Source organism: Hyla sarda, chromosome 1, assembly GCF_029499605.1.
Source record: "Hyla sarda isolate aHylSar1 chromosome 1, aHylSar1.hap1, whole genome shotgun sequence".
Lineage (NCBI taxonomy): Eukaryota > Metazoa > Chordata > Amphibia > Anura > Hylidae > Hyla > Hyla sarda.
In genome coordinates, this window is record NC_079189.1 from 362227886 (window position 1) to 362246061 (window position 18176).

Below are 18176 nucleotides of genomic sequence, written 5' to 3' on the forward strand. Positions count from 1 at the left end.
AGAATTTCCACTGTAGCATACAGCTGCTAAAAAGTACTGGGAGTGTAATGGAAGTAATTTACAAATCTGTTTAACTTTCTGGCACCAGTTGATTTAAAAAAAAGTGTTTTCCACCGGAGTACCCCTTTAACAGTGAGCTGTGGAAGTACAACTGGTGAACTGGCAAAGGGGTCATTGATATATCTGAGGAGGGAAGGCCAGCCCATCTGGTCCTCTGACAAATTATGATAGATAGGTGGCAGAAGTTAACAAGTTCCTGTACTTTAACCCCTTAAGGACCAAGCCCATTTTCACCTTAAAGGAGATGTCCGGTGCTGACTTTCTTATTGTATCCGTTCCGGGCTGCAAAGGCTGCAAAAAAAAGAAAGAAAATAAGCTTTCTCTTGCCTGCCTAGGCTCCCCCGGTGCTCCGGTACAGGCGTTCGGTCCCCGGGCTGTATTCTTCTTACTTCCTGTTAGCCCGGTACGTCACACGGAGCTTCAGCCTATCACTGGCCGAGGCGAGACATCGCTGCGGCCGGTGATATGTTGAAGCTCCGTGTGACGTGCCGGGCTAACAGGAAGTAAGAAGAATACAGCCCGGGGACCGAACACCTGTACTGAAGCACCGGGGGAGCCTAGGCAGGCAAGAGAAAGCTTATTTTCTTTTATTTTTCAGCCCGGAACAGATAAAATAAGAAAAGTGAGCACCGGACATCTCCTTTAAGGACCAGATCATTTTTTGCTCATCTGACCACTGTCATTTTAAGCATTAATAACTCTGGGATGCTTAAACTTATGAATTTGATTCCAAGATTGTTTTTTCGTGACATATTCTACTTTAACATAGTGGTAAATTTTCGTTGTTTCTTTGTGAAAAATTCCAAAATTTCATGAAAAATTTTTTCTAACTTTGAAGCTCTTTGCTTGTAAGGAAAATAGACATTCCAAAGAAATTTTATATTGATTCATATATATATAATATGTCTACTTTATGTTGGCATCATAAAGTTGACATGTTTTCACTTTTGGAAGACATCAGAGGGCTTCAAAGTATAGCAGCAATTTTCTCATTTTTGACGAAATTTTCAAAATTAGAATTTTTCAGGGACCAGTTCAGTTTTTAAGTGGATTTGAAGGGCCTTCATATTAGAAATACCCCACAAATTACCCCATTATAAAAACTGCACCCCTCAAAGTATTCAAAATGACATTCAGAAAGTTTGTTAACCCTTTAGGTGTTTCACAGGAATAGCAGCAAAGTGAAGGAGAAAATTCTAAATCTTAATTTTTTACACTCGCATGTTCTTGTAGACCCAGTTATTGAATTTTTACAAGGGGTAATAGGAGAAAAAGCCCCCCAAAATTTGTAACCCAATTTCTCTTGAGTAAGAAAATTCCTCATATGTGGATGTAAAGTGTTAGGCAGGTGCAGTAGAGGGCTCAGAAGGAAAGGAACAACAATGGGATTTTGGAGAGTGAATTTTGCTTTTGTGGGGCATGTTGCATTTAGGAAGCCCCTATTGTGCCAGAACAGCAACCCCCCCCCCACAAATGGCTTACTATTTTGGTAACTACACCCCTCAAGGCACATAACAAGGGGTCCAGTGAGCCTTAACACCCCACAGGTGTTTGACGACTTTTTGTTAAAATCAAATGTGTAAATGAAAAAATATAAATTTTCACTAAAGTGCAGTTTCCCCCCCCCCCCCCCCTAAATTTACCATTTTTACAAGGGTAATGGGAGAAAATGCCCCCAAAATTTGTAACCCCATCTCTTCTGAGTAAGGAAATACCCCATGTCAGGACGTAAAATGCTCTGCTGGCGAACTACAATGCTCAGAAGAGAAGGAGTCACATTCGGCTTTTGGAAAGCATATTTTGCTGAAATGATTTTTGGGGCTTCACGACTTTTTGTTAAAGTCGGATATATAAATGAAATTTTAAGTTTTTTTCACTAAAATGCTGTTTTTTCCCCAAATGTTACATTTTTACAAGGGGTAATAGGAGAAAATGCCCCCCATAATTTGTAACCCCATTTCTTCTGAGTATGGAAATACCCCATGTGGGGACGTCAAGTGGTCTGCTGGCACACTACAATGCTCAGAAGAGGAGGAGTGCCAGTGAGCTTTTGGAAAGAGAATTTGTTTGGAATGGAAGTCAGGGGCCATGTGCGTTTATAAAGCCCCCCATGGTGCCAGAACAGTGCCCCCCCCCCCCCACAGGTGACCTCAATTTGGAAATTAAACCTCTCACAGAATTTAATAAGGGGTGCAGTGAACATTTACACCCCACTGGCGTTTGACAGATCTTTGGAACAGTGGGCTGTGCAAATGAAAAATTTAATTTGGTCCATTGTTCTGACATGTGGCCTTCAATTTTGGACAAATTCTCTCACCAAAAGCCCAATGGCGTTCCTTCTCTTCTGAGCATTGTAATGCGCCAGCAGAGCACTTTATATCCATATATGGGGTATGTTCTCACTCAGAAGAAATGGGGTTACAAATTTTGGGGAGCTTTTTTCCTATTTTCCCTTGGGAAAATAAAAAATTTTGAGTAACACCAGCATTACAGTTAAAAAAATTATTTTTTTTCATTTTCCCATCCAACTTTAACGAAAATTCGTCAAACACCTGTGGGGTGTTAAAGCTCACTATACCCCTTGTTATGTTCCGTGGGCGGTGTGGTTTCCAAAATGGGGTCACCCGTAGGTATTTATTTTTTTGTGTTTATATCAGAACCACCGTAAAATCTGCCACCCCTGTGCAAATCACCAATTTAGGCCTCAAATGTACATAGTGCACTCTCACTCCTGAGCCATGTTGTGCCTCCACTGAGCATTTTACGCCCATATATGGGGCATTTCCGTACTCAGGAGAAATTGCGTTACAAATTTTGGGGGTCTTTTTTCCTTTTACCTCTTGTGAAAAAAAAAAAGTATGGGGCAACACCAGCATGTTAGTGTAAATTTTTTTTTTTTTTTACACTAACAGGCTGGTGTAGACCCCAACTTTTCCTTTTCATAAGGGGTAAAAGGAGAAAAAGTCCCCTAAAATTTGAAGTGCAATTGCTCCCGAGTACGGAAATACCCATATGTGGCCCTAAACTGTTTCCTTGAAATACGACAGGGCTCCGAAGTAAGAGAGCGCCATGCGCATTTGAGGACTAAATTAGGGGTGGACATAGGGGTATTCTACGCTAATGATTCCCAAACAGGGAGTTGTTGTTTTGCAACAGCTGGAGGCTCCGTTTAGGAAACACTGCCGTACGATACATTTTTCATTTTTATTGGGGGGACAGTGTAAGGGGGTGTATATGTAGTGTTTTACCCTTTATTATGTGTTAGTGTAGTGTAGTGTTTTTAGAGTACATTCGCACTGGCGGGGGTTTACGGTGAGTTTCCCGCTAGGAGTTTGCACTGCGGCGGAAATTAGCCACAGCTCAAACTTGAAACAGGAAATTCACTGTAAACCCGCCCGTGTGAATGTACCCTGTACATTCACATGGGGGGCAAACCTCCAGCTGTTTCAAAACTACAACTCCCAGAATGCACTGACAGACCATGCATGCTACGAGTTGTACTTTTGCAACAGCTGGAGGCACACTGGTTGGAAAACTTTCAGTTACGTTTTGTTACCTAACTCAGTATTTTCCAACCAGTGCGCCTCCAGCTGTTACAAAACTACAACTCCCAGCATGTTCTAATAGCCGAAGGGCATGCTGGGAGATGTAGTTATGCAACAGCAGGAGGTACGCAACTACAACTCCCAGCATGCCAAAACACCTGTTTGCTGTTTGGGCATGCTGGGATTTGCAGTTTTGCAACATTTGGAGGGCTACAGTTTAGAGACTACTGCACAGTGATCTCCAAACTGTGGCCCTCTAGATGTTGCAAAACTACAAATCCCAGCATGCCCATACAGTTAAACCCCCCCTCCCCCCGCTCTGCTATTGGTAGTCGCTTCTAGACTACGAAAAGCAGGGATAGGAGGGGTGGCACCCCTGCCACCTCACTCCTATCCCTTCAGGGGGATCGTGGGTGTCTTGGACAACCCCTATCCACCTTATTTTACAGGTCACCGGGTCACTGGAGACCCGTATGACCCGGAATTGCTGCAAATCGCCGGTGTGAATTCACTGGGCATTTGCGCGGGGTGCCTGCTGATCGATATCAGCAGCACGGCGGGTACCGAATTTCCCTCGTGCTTACTGGTACATCATGGGTCCTTTAGTACCAGGGCGTCATCGCATACTGGTACAGCATGGGTCTTTGACAGGTTAACAAAGACTTGTGGCCTCTCCTGACATACCTGTTTTAGTAAATACATGTATTCCCTGTGAAAAAGCAGTTCTGGAATATCTTTTCCTATAGCTCTGTGTTGTGACGTTTCTATAATATTAGAAATGTATGACTATTTAACCAGTAGGGTGTCACCAGCTTGGGGCATGTCCCTACACTTTCTGAGACTATCCAATCAAAGCTGACAGTCTAAGACAGTGTAGGCACAACACAGAACTATAAGAAAAGATGTTACAGAATTGTTATGTTCTGGGGAATACAATTATTTAGTAGAACAATGCTGGAGAAGCCACAGTTCATCTTTTCCACATCTGCTACTTATGTCTTCATGCTAGATACTACAGCAGACTTTAAGAAGTCTTGTGGAGTCTATGACATGATGCACCCATGTTTTGTTAGCACAAAGAGACCAACATAATATTAGGCAGGTGGTTTTAAGGTTAGGACTACAGTTAGAACTACAGAGATGATATTTCACTGCTACTTTGTGATGGGATCCTCTTATTGAACAGTAGGCAGCAGGAACTTCCTGATCTTCCCCAGAGCTCTTATATGACTGCAGGGAAAGTTCAGGTCACGAGAACTACAAATTAACAATCATTTTCATGTAACAAAACGGGACTTACCACTTGCTTTGACCTCAGGGTAAGACAGGTTTTCCTCGAAAGGGAAGATGGGTTGAACACAGGCAGGTGTGGCCAAGCTCTGTCCCATGTATGGTGTGTAGTAAGGGTGCATCCTGTACTGGGAGCTTGTGTTATGTCCTGCAAGACGGTTTTCAGTGCTTTTCATCTACAAAAAGACAAAACACTAATCTGATATTTGGCAAGTACAAAAAAATAGAATAAAAACATAGTAAAGATGAATTGTTAAGCAAGCCACACACATCAGACTGCTGGACGCTGAATGAATTGTGTGGCTGACATGTTATATCCACTAGTCTCCATGCTCTGTTGAATGGAAAGGTGGTGGTGGGGGAGGGGGAGTCCTCTGCCAGTGGCTTACCTCTTTATCGGGGGAGACTCAGAAGGCCACCATACACATTAGATAATTGGCTTGTTGGACCACAATTGGTGGCCAGCTTTAGCCATCAGGACATTCTCTAGACACAAGCTACTGTATAGTTAGCTTAAGAGAGGTTTAACCCCTTAAAAGGGTACTCCGCCCCAAAGGATAGGGGATAAGATGTCTGATCGTGGGGGTCCCGCCGCTGGGGACCCCGGGATCTCGGCTGCAGCACCCCGCTGTCATTACTGCACAGAGCAAACTCGCGAGGGCAATACAGGGGCCGGAGCATCATGACGTCACGGCTCTGCCCCTCGTGACGTCACTGCCCGCCCCCTCAATACAAGTCTACAGGAGGGGGCGTGGCGACCGTCACACCCACTCACATAGACTTGAATTAAGGGGGCGGGCTGTGATGGCACAAGGGGGCGGAGCTCTGACATCACGATGATCCGGCCCCTGTATCGCCCATCATTACGCACGGAGCGAGTTAGCTCTGTGCAGTAATGACAGAGGGGTGCTGCAGCCGAGATCCTGGGAGTCCCCAGCGGCGGGACTCCCGTGATCAGACATCTTATCCCCTATCCTTTGGATAGGGGAATGGATGTCTAAGGGTGGAGTACCCCTTTAAGGACCAAGTCCATTTTCACCTTGAAGGACCAGAGCATTTTTGTAAATCTTACCACGGTCACTTTAAGCATTAATAACTTTGGGATGCTTTAACTTATGAATTTGATTCCGAGATTTTTCGTGACATATTCTTCTTTATGTTAGTGGTAAATTTTTGTCGATACTTGCATCATTTCTTGGTGAAAAATTCCAAAATTTCAGGAAAAATTTTTGCATTTTTCTAACTTTGAAGCTCTCTGCTTGTGAGGGAGAAACTTTCAAATTTTTCCTGAAAATTTCAAAATCGAAATTTTTCCAGGACCTGTTTAGTTTTGAAGTGAATTTGAGGGTCTTTATGACAGAAATACCCTATAATGGACCCCGTTATGAAAACTGCGCCCCTCAATGTATTCAAAATGACATTCAGAAAGTTTGTTAACCCTTTAGGCGTTTCACAGGAATTGCAGCAAAGTGGAGGAGAAAATTCAAAATCTCCATTTTTTACACTAACATGTTCTTCAGAAGAGAAGGAGGTAAAATGGGATTTTGGAGAACAAATTTTGCTGAAATGATTTTTGGGGGGCATGTAGGAAGCCCCCAGGGTGCCAAAACAGCAAAAAACAACAACACATGGCACACAATCTGGAAAACTACACACCTCAAGGAACATAACAAGGGGTACAGTGAACCTTAACCTCTTAAGGACTCAGGGTGGTCCCGGTGTTTAACCCCTTAAGGACCAGGCCATTTTACACCTTAGGACCAGAGCGTTTTTTGCACATCTGACCACCGTCATTTTAAGCATTAATAACTCTAAGATGCTTTTACCGAATATTCTGATTCTGATATTGTTTTTTCGTGACATATTCTACTTTATTTTGATGGTAAATTTTTGGCGTTACTTGCATCCTTTTTTTGTGAAAAATTCCAAAATTTCATGAAAATTTTGAAAATTTACCATTTTTCTAACTTAGAAGCTCTCTGCTTGTAAGGAAAATGGATATTCCAAATAAATTTTATTTTTATTCACAAATAAAATATGTCCACTTTATGTTGGCATCATAAAATGGACATATTTTTACTTTTTAGAGGGCTTCAAAGTAGAGCAGCAATTTTCCAAAATTTCATGAAATTTGCAAAATCTGAAGGGACAGATGTTACAGTTACTGGGCAGTCTAGGCATGCTGAGAGTTGTAGTTTGGCAACATCTGGAGAGCTACAGTTTGGGCACCGCTGTAACAGTGGTCCCCAAACTGTGACCCTCCAGATGTTGCAAAACTACAACTCCCAGCATGCCCCGACATCCTTTGGCTGTCTGGGCATGCTGGGAGTTGCAGTTCGGCCTTCCTAGTGGTTGCCACAGTAAAAATCACTTTACTTTCAGTTTCATTTCTCCCCCCCACCGTCGATTCCCTACCTGAGCCGGGATCGCCAGTGAATATCTGCGATGATTGCCGGGCCCCACGAATCTTCTCCTCCAACAAGGACAGCAGCTGTCGCAGTTGACCGCCACGTTACAGCAACTTCTGCCACTGCTACAGCAGCAAACATCTCCTCCCCCAGCTCCTGCACCTCCTCCGCAGCGAGTGGCCGCTCCCAGCCTCCGCTTGTCCCTGCCGGACAAATTTGATGGGGACTCTAGACTCTGCCGTGGCTTTCTGTCTCAATGTTCCCTACATATGGAGATGTTGTCGGACCAATTTCCCATAGAACGGTCTAAGGTGGCGTTCGTAGTGAGTCTTCTTTCTGGAAAGGCCTTGTCTTGGGCCACACCGCTCTGGGACCGCAATGATCCTGCCACAGCCACAGTCCAGTCCTTCTTCGCTGAAGTCCGTAGTGTCTTCGAAGAACCAGCCCGAGCTTCTTCTGCCGAGACTGCCCTGCTGAACCTTGTCCAGGGTAATTCTTCAGTAGGCGAGTACGCCATCCAATTTCGTACTCTCGCTTCCGAATTATCTTGGAATAACGAGGCTCTCTGCGCGACCTTTAAAAAAGACCTATCCAGTAACATCAAGGATGTGCTGGCCGCACGAGAGATTCCTGCCAACCTGCAAGAACTTATCCATTTGGCCACCCGCATTGACATGCGTTTTTCTGAGAGACACCAGGAGCTCCGCCAGGAAAAAGACCTTGATCTCTGGGCACCTCTCCCACAGTATCCTTTGCAATCTACCCCTGTGCCTCCCGCCGAGGAGGCTATGCAAGTGGATCGGTCTCGCCTGACCCAGGAAGAGAGGACTCGCCGTAGGGAAAAAAATCTTTGTCTGTACTGCGCTAGTACCGAACATTTCTTAGTGGATTGCCCTATTCGTCCTCCACGTCTGGGAAACGCACGCACGCACCCAGCTCACGTGGGTGTGGCATCCCTTGGTACGAAGTCTGCTTCTCCACATCTCACTGTGCACATGCGGATTTCTCCTTCTGCCAACTCCTCCCTCTCAGCCGTGGCCTGCTTGGACTCTGGTGCTTCTGGAAATTTTATTCTGGACTCTTTGGTGAATAAATTCTGCATCCCGGTGACCCGTCTCGTCAAGCCGCTCTACATTTCTTCGGTCAACGGAGTGAAGTTGGACTGTACTGTGCGTTACCGCACAGAACCCCTCTTAATGTGCATTGGACCCCATCACGAAAAGATTGAATTGTTCGTCCTTCCCAACTGTACCTCTGAAGTCCTCCTCGGTCTGCCATGGCTCCAGCATCATTCTCCCACCCTTGACTGGACCACCGGGGAGATCAAGAATTGGGGTTCTGCTTGCCGTAAGAAATGCCTCACCTCTGCTCCCAGTCCCGTCTGTCGGGCCTCAGTGTCTCCTCCTGTGCCTGGTCTCCCCAAGGCCTATCAGGACTGTGCCGTGCCTCCTCATAGCCCCCGTCCTGGTGACACTCTGCCCCGTGCCAAGCTTCACCCTCTGCCCTCCCTCCCCATTCCCACTCCTGCTGAACTGCCTGCCTTTGAGGAAACCCTACAATCGCTCCCAGTGTCCTCGTCCCACGTGAAGCAATTGCCAGACAAAAAAAGGGGAGACCTAAGGGGGGGGGGGGGGGGGGGGTACTGTTACGCCGTGCGCTCCGGGTCCCTGCTCCTCCCCGGAACGCTCGCGGCGTTCCTCTCTCTGCAGCGCCCCGGTCAGACCCGCTGACCGGGAGCGCTGCACTGACATTGCCGGCGGGGATGCGATTCGCATAGCGGGACGCGCCCGCTCGAGAATCGCATCCCAAGTCACTCACCTGTCCCGGCCCCCGGCTGTCATGTCCTGGCGCGCGCGGCTCTGCTCCTTAGGGCGCGCGCACGCGGCTCCGCTCCTTAGGGCGCGCGCGCGCCAGCTCTCTAAGATTTAAAGGGCCAGTGCACCAATGATTGGTGCCTGGCCCAATTAGCCTAATTAGCTTCCACCTGCTCGCCGGCTATATTACCTCACTTCCCCTGCACTTCCTTGATCTTGTTGCCTTGTGCCAGTGAAAGCTTTTAGTGTTGTCCAAAGCCTGTGTTCCAGATCTTCTGCTATCCACATTGACTACGAACCTTGTCGCCTGCCCCAACCTTCTGCTACGTCTGACCTTGCCTCTGCCTAGTCCTTCTGTCCCACGCCTTCTCAGCAGTCAGCGAGGTTGAGCCGTTGCCGGTGGATACGACCTGGTTGCTACCGCCGCAGCAAGACCATCCCGCTTTGCGGCGGGCTCTGGTGAATACCATTAGCATCTAAGAAACGGTCCACCGACACGGTCCACGCCAATCCCTCGCTGACACAGAGGATCCACATCCAGCTAGCCGAATCGTCACAATACCGCCCCATACACGGAAAAATAAAAAAGTTATAGGGGTTAGAAGATGAGAATTTTTAACATATAAATTTTCCTGCATGTAGTTATGATTTTTTTCCGAAGTACCACAATATCCAACCTATATAAGTAGGGTATCATTTTAACCATATGGACCTACAGAATAAAGATAAGGTGTTACTTTTACCGAAAAATAACCCATCAAGTAAGAGCCAGGGGGTCCACACTTTGTCAAACTTCTTAGGGCCCCTTCAAATCACATACAATGCCTGGTGCAACGGGACATATTTGTTAACCAGATGTAGCCACCTAGAAAAAGGGGGAGGAGAGGTATCTTTCACTACCACCTTTGAAATGGGACTACTTAAAAGACGCTTTATTGAAGGCAACAGAAAATTGCACTAGACTTGTCAGTAAAATCATAAAAAGGAAGAGACCACTGTGGTACTCAGCAGAAGTGGCCAAAATCATTAAAAACAAAAAACTAGCATTTAGTAATTATAAAACAACCCAGAGCAATGAAGATAGGGAAATCTACAAGACTAGGCAGAAAGAGGCCAAGCAAGTTATAAGAACTTCTAAAGCACAGGCAGAAGAAAAACTAGCTCAGTCTGTGAAAAAAGGGGATAAGACATCCTTCAGATATATAAATGAAAAAAGGAAATTAAAACAAGGAATAAGTAAATTAAAAATAAAGGAAGGAAGGTATGTAGAAGAGAATAAGGGGCTAGCCGACTGCTTTAATGAATACTTCTGTTCATTTTTTACAGAAGAAAAAGAAGGAAAAGGACTTCCATTAGAGAGGAAAACTAAGGAATCGTTTGATGCATGTGTCTTTACAGAGGAAGAGGTTCTACGTTTGCTTTCTAAAGTGAAGAGAAATAAATCACAGAGGCCTGATGGGATACACCCAAAATTATTAAAAGAGTTTAGTGGTGAGCTAGCAAAACCATTAACAGATTTAATTAACCAATCAATGGTAACAGGAGCCATCCCGGAAGATTGGAAATAAGCGAATGTTGTGCCCATTCACAAGAAAGGTAGTAGGGAGGAATCAAGCAACTAAAGGCCAGTAAGTCTGACATCAATAGTGGGGAAATTAATGGAAACCCTACTAAAGGATAGGATTGTGGAACATCTAAAATACCATGGATTGCAAGATGAAAAACAACATGGGTTTACTTCAGGGAGATCATGTCAAACAAATCTTATTGATTTTTTTGACTGGGTGACTAAAATAATAGATGGCGGAGGGGCAGTAGACATTGCATATCTAGATTTTAGTAAGGCTTTTGACACTGTCCCACATAGAAGACTTATCAATAAACTACAGTCATTGAGCTAGGACTCCAATATTGTTGAGTGGATTAGGCAGTGGCTGAGTAACAGACAACAGAGGGTTTTAGTCAATGGAGAATATTCATGGTCTTGTCACCAGTGGGATACCTCAGGGATCTGTACTGGGACCAATATTGTTTAATATCTTCATTAGTGCTATTACAGAAGGTCTCGATGGTAAGGTATGTCTTTTTGCTGATGACACAAAGATATGTAACAGGGTTGATGTTCCTGGAGGGATACGCCAAATGGAAAAGGATTTAGGCAAACTAGAAGAATGGTCAGAACTCTGGCAACTGAAATTTAATGTGGATAAGTGCAAGATAATGCACCTGGGGCGTAAAAACCCTCAGGCAGAATAAAGATTATTTGACACAGCCCTGACCTCAGTATCTGAGGAGAGGGATTTAGGAGTAATTATTTCAGAAGACTTAAAGGTAGGAAGACAATGTAATAGAGCAGCAGGAAACGCTAGCAGAATGCTTGGATGTATAGGGAGAGGTATAAGCAGTAGCAAGCGAGAAGTGCTCATCCCGCTGTACAGAACACTGGTGGGACCTCATTTGGAGTACTGTACGCAGTACTGGAGGCCGTATCTCCAGAAAGATATAGATACTCTAGAGAGAGTTCAAAGAAGAGCTACTAAACTAGTACATGGATTGCAGGATAAAACTTACCAGGAAAGGTTAAAGGACCTTAACATGTATAGCTTGGAAGAAAGAAGAGACAGAGGGGATATGTTAGAGACTTTTAAATACATAAAGGGTATCAACACAGTAAAGGAGGAGAGCATATTTAAAAGAAGAAAAACTATCACAAGAGGACATAGTTTTAACCCCTTAAGGACTGAGCCCTTTTTCACCTTAAGGACTCAGCCATTTTTTGCAATTCTGACCACTGTCACTTTAAACATTTATAACTCTGGAATGCTTTTAGTTATCAATCTGATTCCGAGATTGTTTTTTCGTGACATATTCTACTTTAACTTAGTGGTAAAATTTTGTGGTAACTTGCATCCTTTCTTGGTGAAAAATCCCAAAATTTGATGAAAAATTTTAAAATTTTGCATTTTTCTAACTTTGAAGCTCTCTGCTTGTAAGGAAAATGGATATTCAAAATAATTTTTTTTTTATTCACATAAACAATATGTCTACTTTATGTTTGCATCATAAAATTGACAAGTGTTTACTTTTGGAAGACACCAGAGGGCTTCAAAGTTCTGCAGCAATTTTCCAATTTTTCACAAAATTTTGAACCTCGCTTTTTTTCAGAGACCAGTTCAGGTTTGAAGTGGATTTGAAGGGTCTTCATATTAGAAATACCCCACAAATGATCCCATTATAAAAACTGCACCCCCCAAAGTATTCAAAATGACATTCAGTCAGCGTTTTAACCCTTTAGGTGTTTCACAGGAATAGCAGCAAAGTGAAGGAGAAAATTCACAATCTTCATTTTTTACACTCGCATGTTTTTGTAGACCCAATTTTTGAATTTTTGCAAGGGGTAAAAAGGAGAAAATTTTTACTTGTATTTGAAACCCAATTTCTCTCGAGTAAGCACATACCTCATATGTCCATGTAAAGTGTTCGGCGGGCGCAGTAGAGGGCTCAGAAGGGAAGGAGCGTCAAATGTTTTTTGGGGGGCATGTCACCTTTAGGAAGCCCCTATGGTGCCAGAACAGCAAAAAAAAAAACACATGGCATACCATTTTGGAAACTAGACCCCTCGGGGAACATAACAAGGGGTAAAGTAAACCTTAATACCCCACAGGTGATTCACAACTTTTGCATACGTAAAAAAAATTAAAAAAAAATTCCCTAAAAAGCTTGGTTTCCCAAAAGTTTTACATTTTTAAAAAGGGTAATAGCAGAAAATACCCCCCAAAATTTGAAGCCCAATTTCTACCGATTCAGAAAACACCCCATATGGGGGTGAAAAGTGCTCTGCTGGCGCACTACAGGTCTCAGAAGAGAAGGAGTCACATTTGGCTTTTTTGAAGGAAATTTTGCTCTGGGGGCATGCCGCATTTAAGAAGCCCCTATGGTGCCAGGACAGCAAAAAACCCCAGATGGCATACCATTTTGCAAACTAGACCCCTTGGGGAACGTAAAAAGGGGTAAAGTGAACCTTAATACCCCAAAGGGGTTTCACAACTTTTGCATATGTAGAAAAAGAAAAAATAATTTACCTAAAATGCTTGGTTTCCCAAAAAATTAACATTTTTACAAAGGGTTAAAGCAGAAAATACCCCCCAAAATTTGAAGCCCCATTTCTCCCGATTCAGAAAACACCCCATATGGGGGTGAAAAGTGCTCTGCTGGCGCACTACAGGTCTCAGAAGAGAAGGAGTCACATTTGGCTTTTTTGAAGGAAATTTTGCTCTGGGGGCATGCCGCATTTAGGAAGCCCCTATGGTGCCAGGACAGCAAAAAACCCCACATGGCATACCATTTTGGAAACTAGACCCCTTGGGGAACGTAAAAAGGGGTAAAGTGAACCTTAATACCCCAAAGGGGTTTCACAACTTTTGCATATGTAAAAAAAAAAAAAAAAAAAATTTACCTAAAATGCTTGGTTTCCCCAAAAATTTACATTTTTTACAAAGGGTTAAAGCAGAAAATATCCCCCAAAATTTGAAGCCCAATTTCTCCCGATTCAGAAAACGCCCCATATGGGGGTGAAAAGTGCTCTGCTGGCGCACTACAGGTCGCATAAGAGAAAGAGTCACATTTGGCTTTTTGAAAGCAAATTTTGCTCTGGGGGCATGCCGCATTTAGGAAGCCCCTATGGTGCCAGGACAGCAAAAAAAAAAAACATGGCATACCATTTTGGAAACTAGACCCCTCGGGGAACGTAACAAGAGGTTAAGTGAACCTTAATACCCCACAGGTGTTTCACGACTTTTGCATATGTAAAAAAAATTATTTTTTTTTTACCTAAAATGCCTCTTTTCCCAAAAATTTTACATTTTTAAAAAGGGTAAAAGCAGAAAATACCCCCCAAAATTTGTAACACAATTTCTCCCGAGTACGGCGATACCCCATATGTGACCCTAAACTGTTGCCTTGAAATACGACAGGGCTCCAAAGTGAGAGCGCCATGCGCATTTGAGGCCTAAATTAGGGACTTGCATAGGGGAGGATATAGGGGTATTCTACGCCAGTGATTCCCAAACAGGGTGCCTCCAGCTGTTGTAAAACTCCCAGCATGCCTGGACAGTCAGTGGCTATCTGGCAATACTGGGAGTAGTTGTTTTGCAACAGCTGGAGGCTCCGTTTTGGAAACAGTGGCGTACCAGACGTTTTTCATTTTTATTGGGGAGGGGGGCTGTGTAGGGGTATGTGTATATGTAGTGTTTTTTACTTTTTATTTTATTGTGTGTTAGTGTAGTGTAGTGTTTTTAGGGTACAGTCACATGGGCGGGGGTTCACAGTAGTTTCACGCTGGCAGTTTGAGCCGCAGCTCAAACTTGCAGCCGGATACTTACTGTAATCCTCCGCCCATGTGAGTGTACCCTGTACGTTCACATTGGGGGGGGGGGAACGTCCAGCTGTTGCAAAACTACAACTCCTAGCATGTACGGTCTATCAGTGCATGCTGGGAGTTGTAGTTTTGCAACCGCTGGAGGCTCTGTTTTGGAAACAGTGGCGTACCAGACGTTTTTCATTTTTATTGGGGATGGGAGGGGGGTTGTATAGGGGTATGTGTATACGTAGTGTTTTTTTTACTTTTTATTGTGTGTTAGTGTAGTGTTTTTAGGGTACAGTCGCACGGGCGGGGGTTCACAGTAGTTTCTCGCTGGCAGTTTGAGCTGCGACAGAAAATGTGCCACAGCTCAAACTTGCAGCCGGATACTTGCTGTAATCCTCCGCCCATGTGAGTGTACCCTGTACGTTCACATTGGGGGGGGGGGAACATCCAGCTGTTGCAAAACTACAACTCCCAGCATGTACGGTCTATCAGTGCATGCTGGGAGTTGTAGTTTTGCAACAGCTGGAAGCACACTGGTTGTGAAACACAGAGTTTGGTAACAAACTCAGTATTTTGCAACCAGTGTGCCTTCAGCTGTTGCAAAAGCTACAACCCCCAGCATGTACGGACAGCGGAAGGGCATGCTGGGCCTTGTAGTTATGCAACAGCTGGAGGCATACTACTTTGGCTGGGGATGCTGGGGACTGTAGTTATGCAACAGCTGGAGACACACTGGTTTGCTACATAAATCACTGTGCCTTCAGCTGTTGCAAAACTACAACTCCCAGCAGTCACCGACAGCCAACGGGCATGCTGGGAGTTGTAGTTATGCAACCAGCAGATGCACTACTACAACTCCCAGCATGCACTTTAGCTGTTGGTGCAAGCTGGGAGTTGTAGTTACACAACAGCTGAAGGTACACTTTTCCATAGAAAAAATGTGCCTCCAGCTGTTGCAAAACTACAAGTCCCAGCATGCCCATAAGGGCATGCTGGGAGTTGTGGTGGTCTGCCTCCTGCTGTTGCATAACTACAGCTCCCAGCATGCCCTTTTTGCATGCTGGGAGCTGTTGCTAAGCAACAGCAGGAGGCTGTCACTCACCTCCAACGATCCTCGCCGCACAGGTCAGTCCCTCGTCGTCTCCGCCGCGGCCGTCGCTCCTGGGGCCCCGATCCCAACATTGACGCCGGGGATCGGGGTCCCCAGCACCCGGGGTGCACGTCCCGCACCCGCTCACGTCCTCCGGAAGAGGGGCGGAGCGGGTGCGGGAGTGACACCCGCAGCAGGCGCCCTGATTGGTCGGCCGGTAATCCGGCCGACGAATCAGGGCGATCGTGAGGTGGCACCAGTGCCACCTCACCCCTGCAGGCTCTGGCTGTTCGGGGCCGTCGGAGACGGCCCCGAACAGCCTGTAATTCTGGGTCACCGGGTCACTGGAGACCCGATTGACCCGGAATCTGCCGCAGATCGCTGGACTGAATTGTCCAGCGATCTGCAGCCATCGCCGACATGGGGGGGCATAATGACCCCCCTGGGCGATATGCCCCGATGCCTGCTGAACGATTTCAGCAGGCATCGGGCACCGGCTCCCCTCCGGCTAGCGGCGGGGGGCCGGGATTTGACAGGACGTACTCAAACGTTCTGAGTCCTTAAGGACTCGGAAAAGGAGACGTTTGAGTACGTCCTGCGTCCTTAAGGGGTTAAATTATAGGGGTAAAGGTTTAAAAGTAATATCAGGAAGTATTACTTTACTGAGAGAGTAGTGGATGCATGGAATAGCCTTCCTGCAGAAGTGGTACCTGTAAATACAGTGAAGGAGTTTAAACATGCATGGGATAAGCATAAGGCTATCCTTCATATAAGATAGGGCCAGGGACTATTCATAGTATTCAGATTATTGGGCAGACTAAATGGGCCAAATGGTTCTTATCTGCCGACACATTCTATGTTTCTATGAATACCACAGATAGTGGGGTCACTGAGAATGGCTTCTGCCAGAGGCTCAACCGCTAGCACAAAAAGGAAGGGAGACAGTAGGCACCCCTGCTTCGTTCCACAGCTCAGGAGAAAGTGAGCAGAAACATCTAAGTTAGTGCGGATGCAGGCCCTAGGGCTATCATATAACAAAACGAACCCAAACATAAAAATGGGGCCCAAACCCAAATGCACCCAAGACCTCCCACAAATACGGCCACACCACCGAATCAAAGGCCTTATAGACATCCCAACTAACTACCACTCCAGTAAGAAAAGCCTCCCCTACCGCTGCAATATTGAGTTGCAGGCGCTTAACAGTCACATCAGTAGCTCTACCCAGCATAAACTCAGTTTGGTCAGAATGAATGATGGAGCAGATGACACCACGTAGGCGAGTAGCCAGTACTCTAGCCAAGATCTTAATGTGAAGATTTAAAAGGGAGATAGGTCTATAAGAATCAGGCAACAACGGGTCCTTTCCAGGCTTGGGGAGTACCCCAATCAACGCCTCCCTCATTGAGTCAGGAAGAGAATCACCAACAGCCATCGAGTGAAACAATTAAGGGAGGATAGGAGCCAGCCTCTCCCCATTCATCCTATACCAATCACCAATCATCCCATCTAGACCCAAGGTTTTCCCATGAGGAAGTTCACTAATGACCTGCTTCACCTCTTCAACCGTAAAGGCAGCATCCAACACCTCCACCTGTGCACAACAGCATGGGAGAGGATAGCTCACTTAAGAAAATCAAAATTTCCCCCTGACAGGGCTTCGAGGGGGCAGAATACAAGGAGGAGTAAATGTCCCTGAAGACTGAATAGTTAATCAACTGGGGGTCAGACACTACAGAACCATCCCCATCCCTAATACATGGGATTTAGGCAGCAGGGCGGCTAGCTCTCGCCAAGTAGGCCAACAACCTCCCATTCTTGTCCCCAAACTCAAATAGGCCAGCTTCCCTGTTCACTAACCGCAACTGAACTCTATCCTTCTAGACAACTAAAAGAGACCTCTGAGCCTTGGCCCATGCCCTCTCATTATCAGGAGAAGGATCCGTAATATAAGCCTCCTCCAAAGCACTCACTACCTGCAGCAACTTACTCTCCATAGCCAACCTAATTCTCCTCTGACCCGCTATAAAAGTACCCCTCACCGTGGCCTTGTACACATCCCATTGAACTAAAGGGTCCGGATAAGCAGCATTATGCTCCCAGTATTCAGCATGGGAAACCCCTAAAGCCTCCGCAACAGCCTCGGCCTGCAGCCAGCCAGGGTGCATGCACCAAACACGGGTAGGGGGCTAGGACCTGGGTTAAGGACTACAAGTATAGCAGAGTGGTCTGAGATCCCCCTAGTGGTGTAGGAAACATCTCTTACCACCTGGAAGAGGTCCTTGGATGGCAGAGTAATATCAATGCGAGAAAAGGACCTATGGGCCACAGAGTAAAAGGAAAAAGAAGATGCAGTCGGGTACTTCCACCTTCAGAGGTCAGTCAATCCCAACGCCATTCGCCAGGTATTAAAAGAGGAGGATCCAGGGTCAGCAGCAGTGGTGCGGTCGAGCAGAGGATCAGGAGCCACATTAAAATTACCTATGAAAACATGTAAAAGAGAAATAAAGGCAATCGCACTCACCATTCAGTGAAAAGGTATTTCTTTACTGTAGTCCGTTAGGCATTAACAGCAATGTGACAGGTATAACGTGAGCGGAGGCA

At 45.5% G+C, this 18176-nt stretch overlaps 1 protein-coding gene across 4 annotated transcripts in view; it reads right to left on the bottom strand.

Moving 5' to 3' along the window:
- Positions 1-18176, bottom strand: part of DMRT1 (doublesex and mab-3 related transcription factor 1) — a 171860-nt gene that overhangs the window by 70324 nt on the left and 83360 nt on the right. For all 4 annotated transcript variants that reach the window (XM_056522967.1, XM_056522969.1, XM_056522971.1 and 1 more), the window contains exon 5: positions 4906-5071. In XM_056522967.1, coding sequence (XP_056378942.1) covers positions 4906-5071 — 166 coding nt within the window. The remainder of the gene's footprint in view (positions 1-4905; positions 5072-18176) is intronic.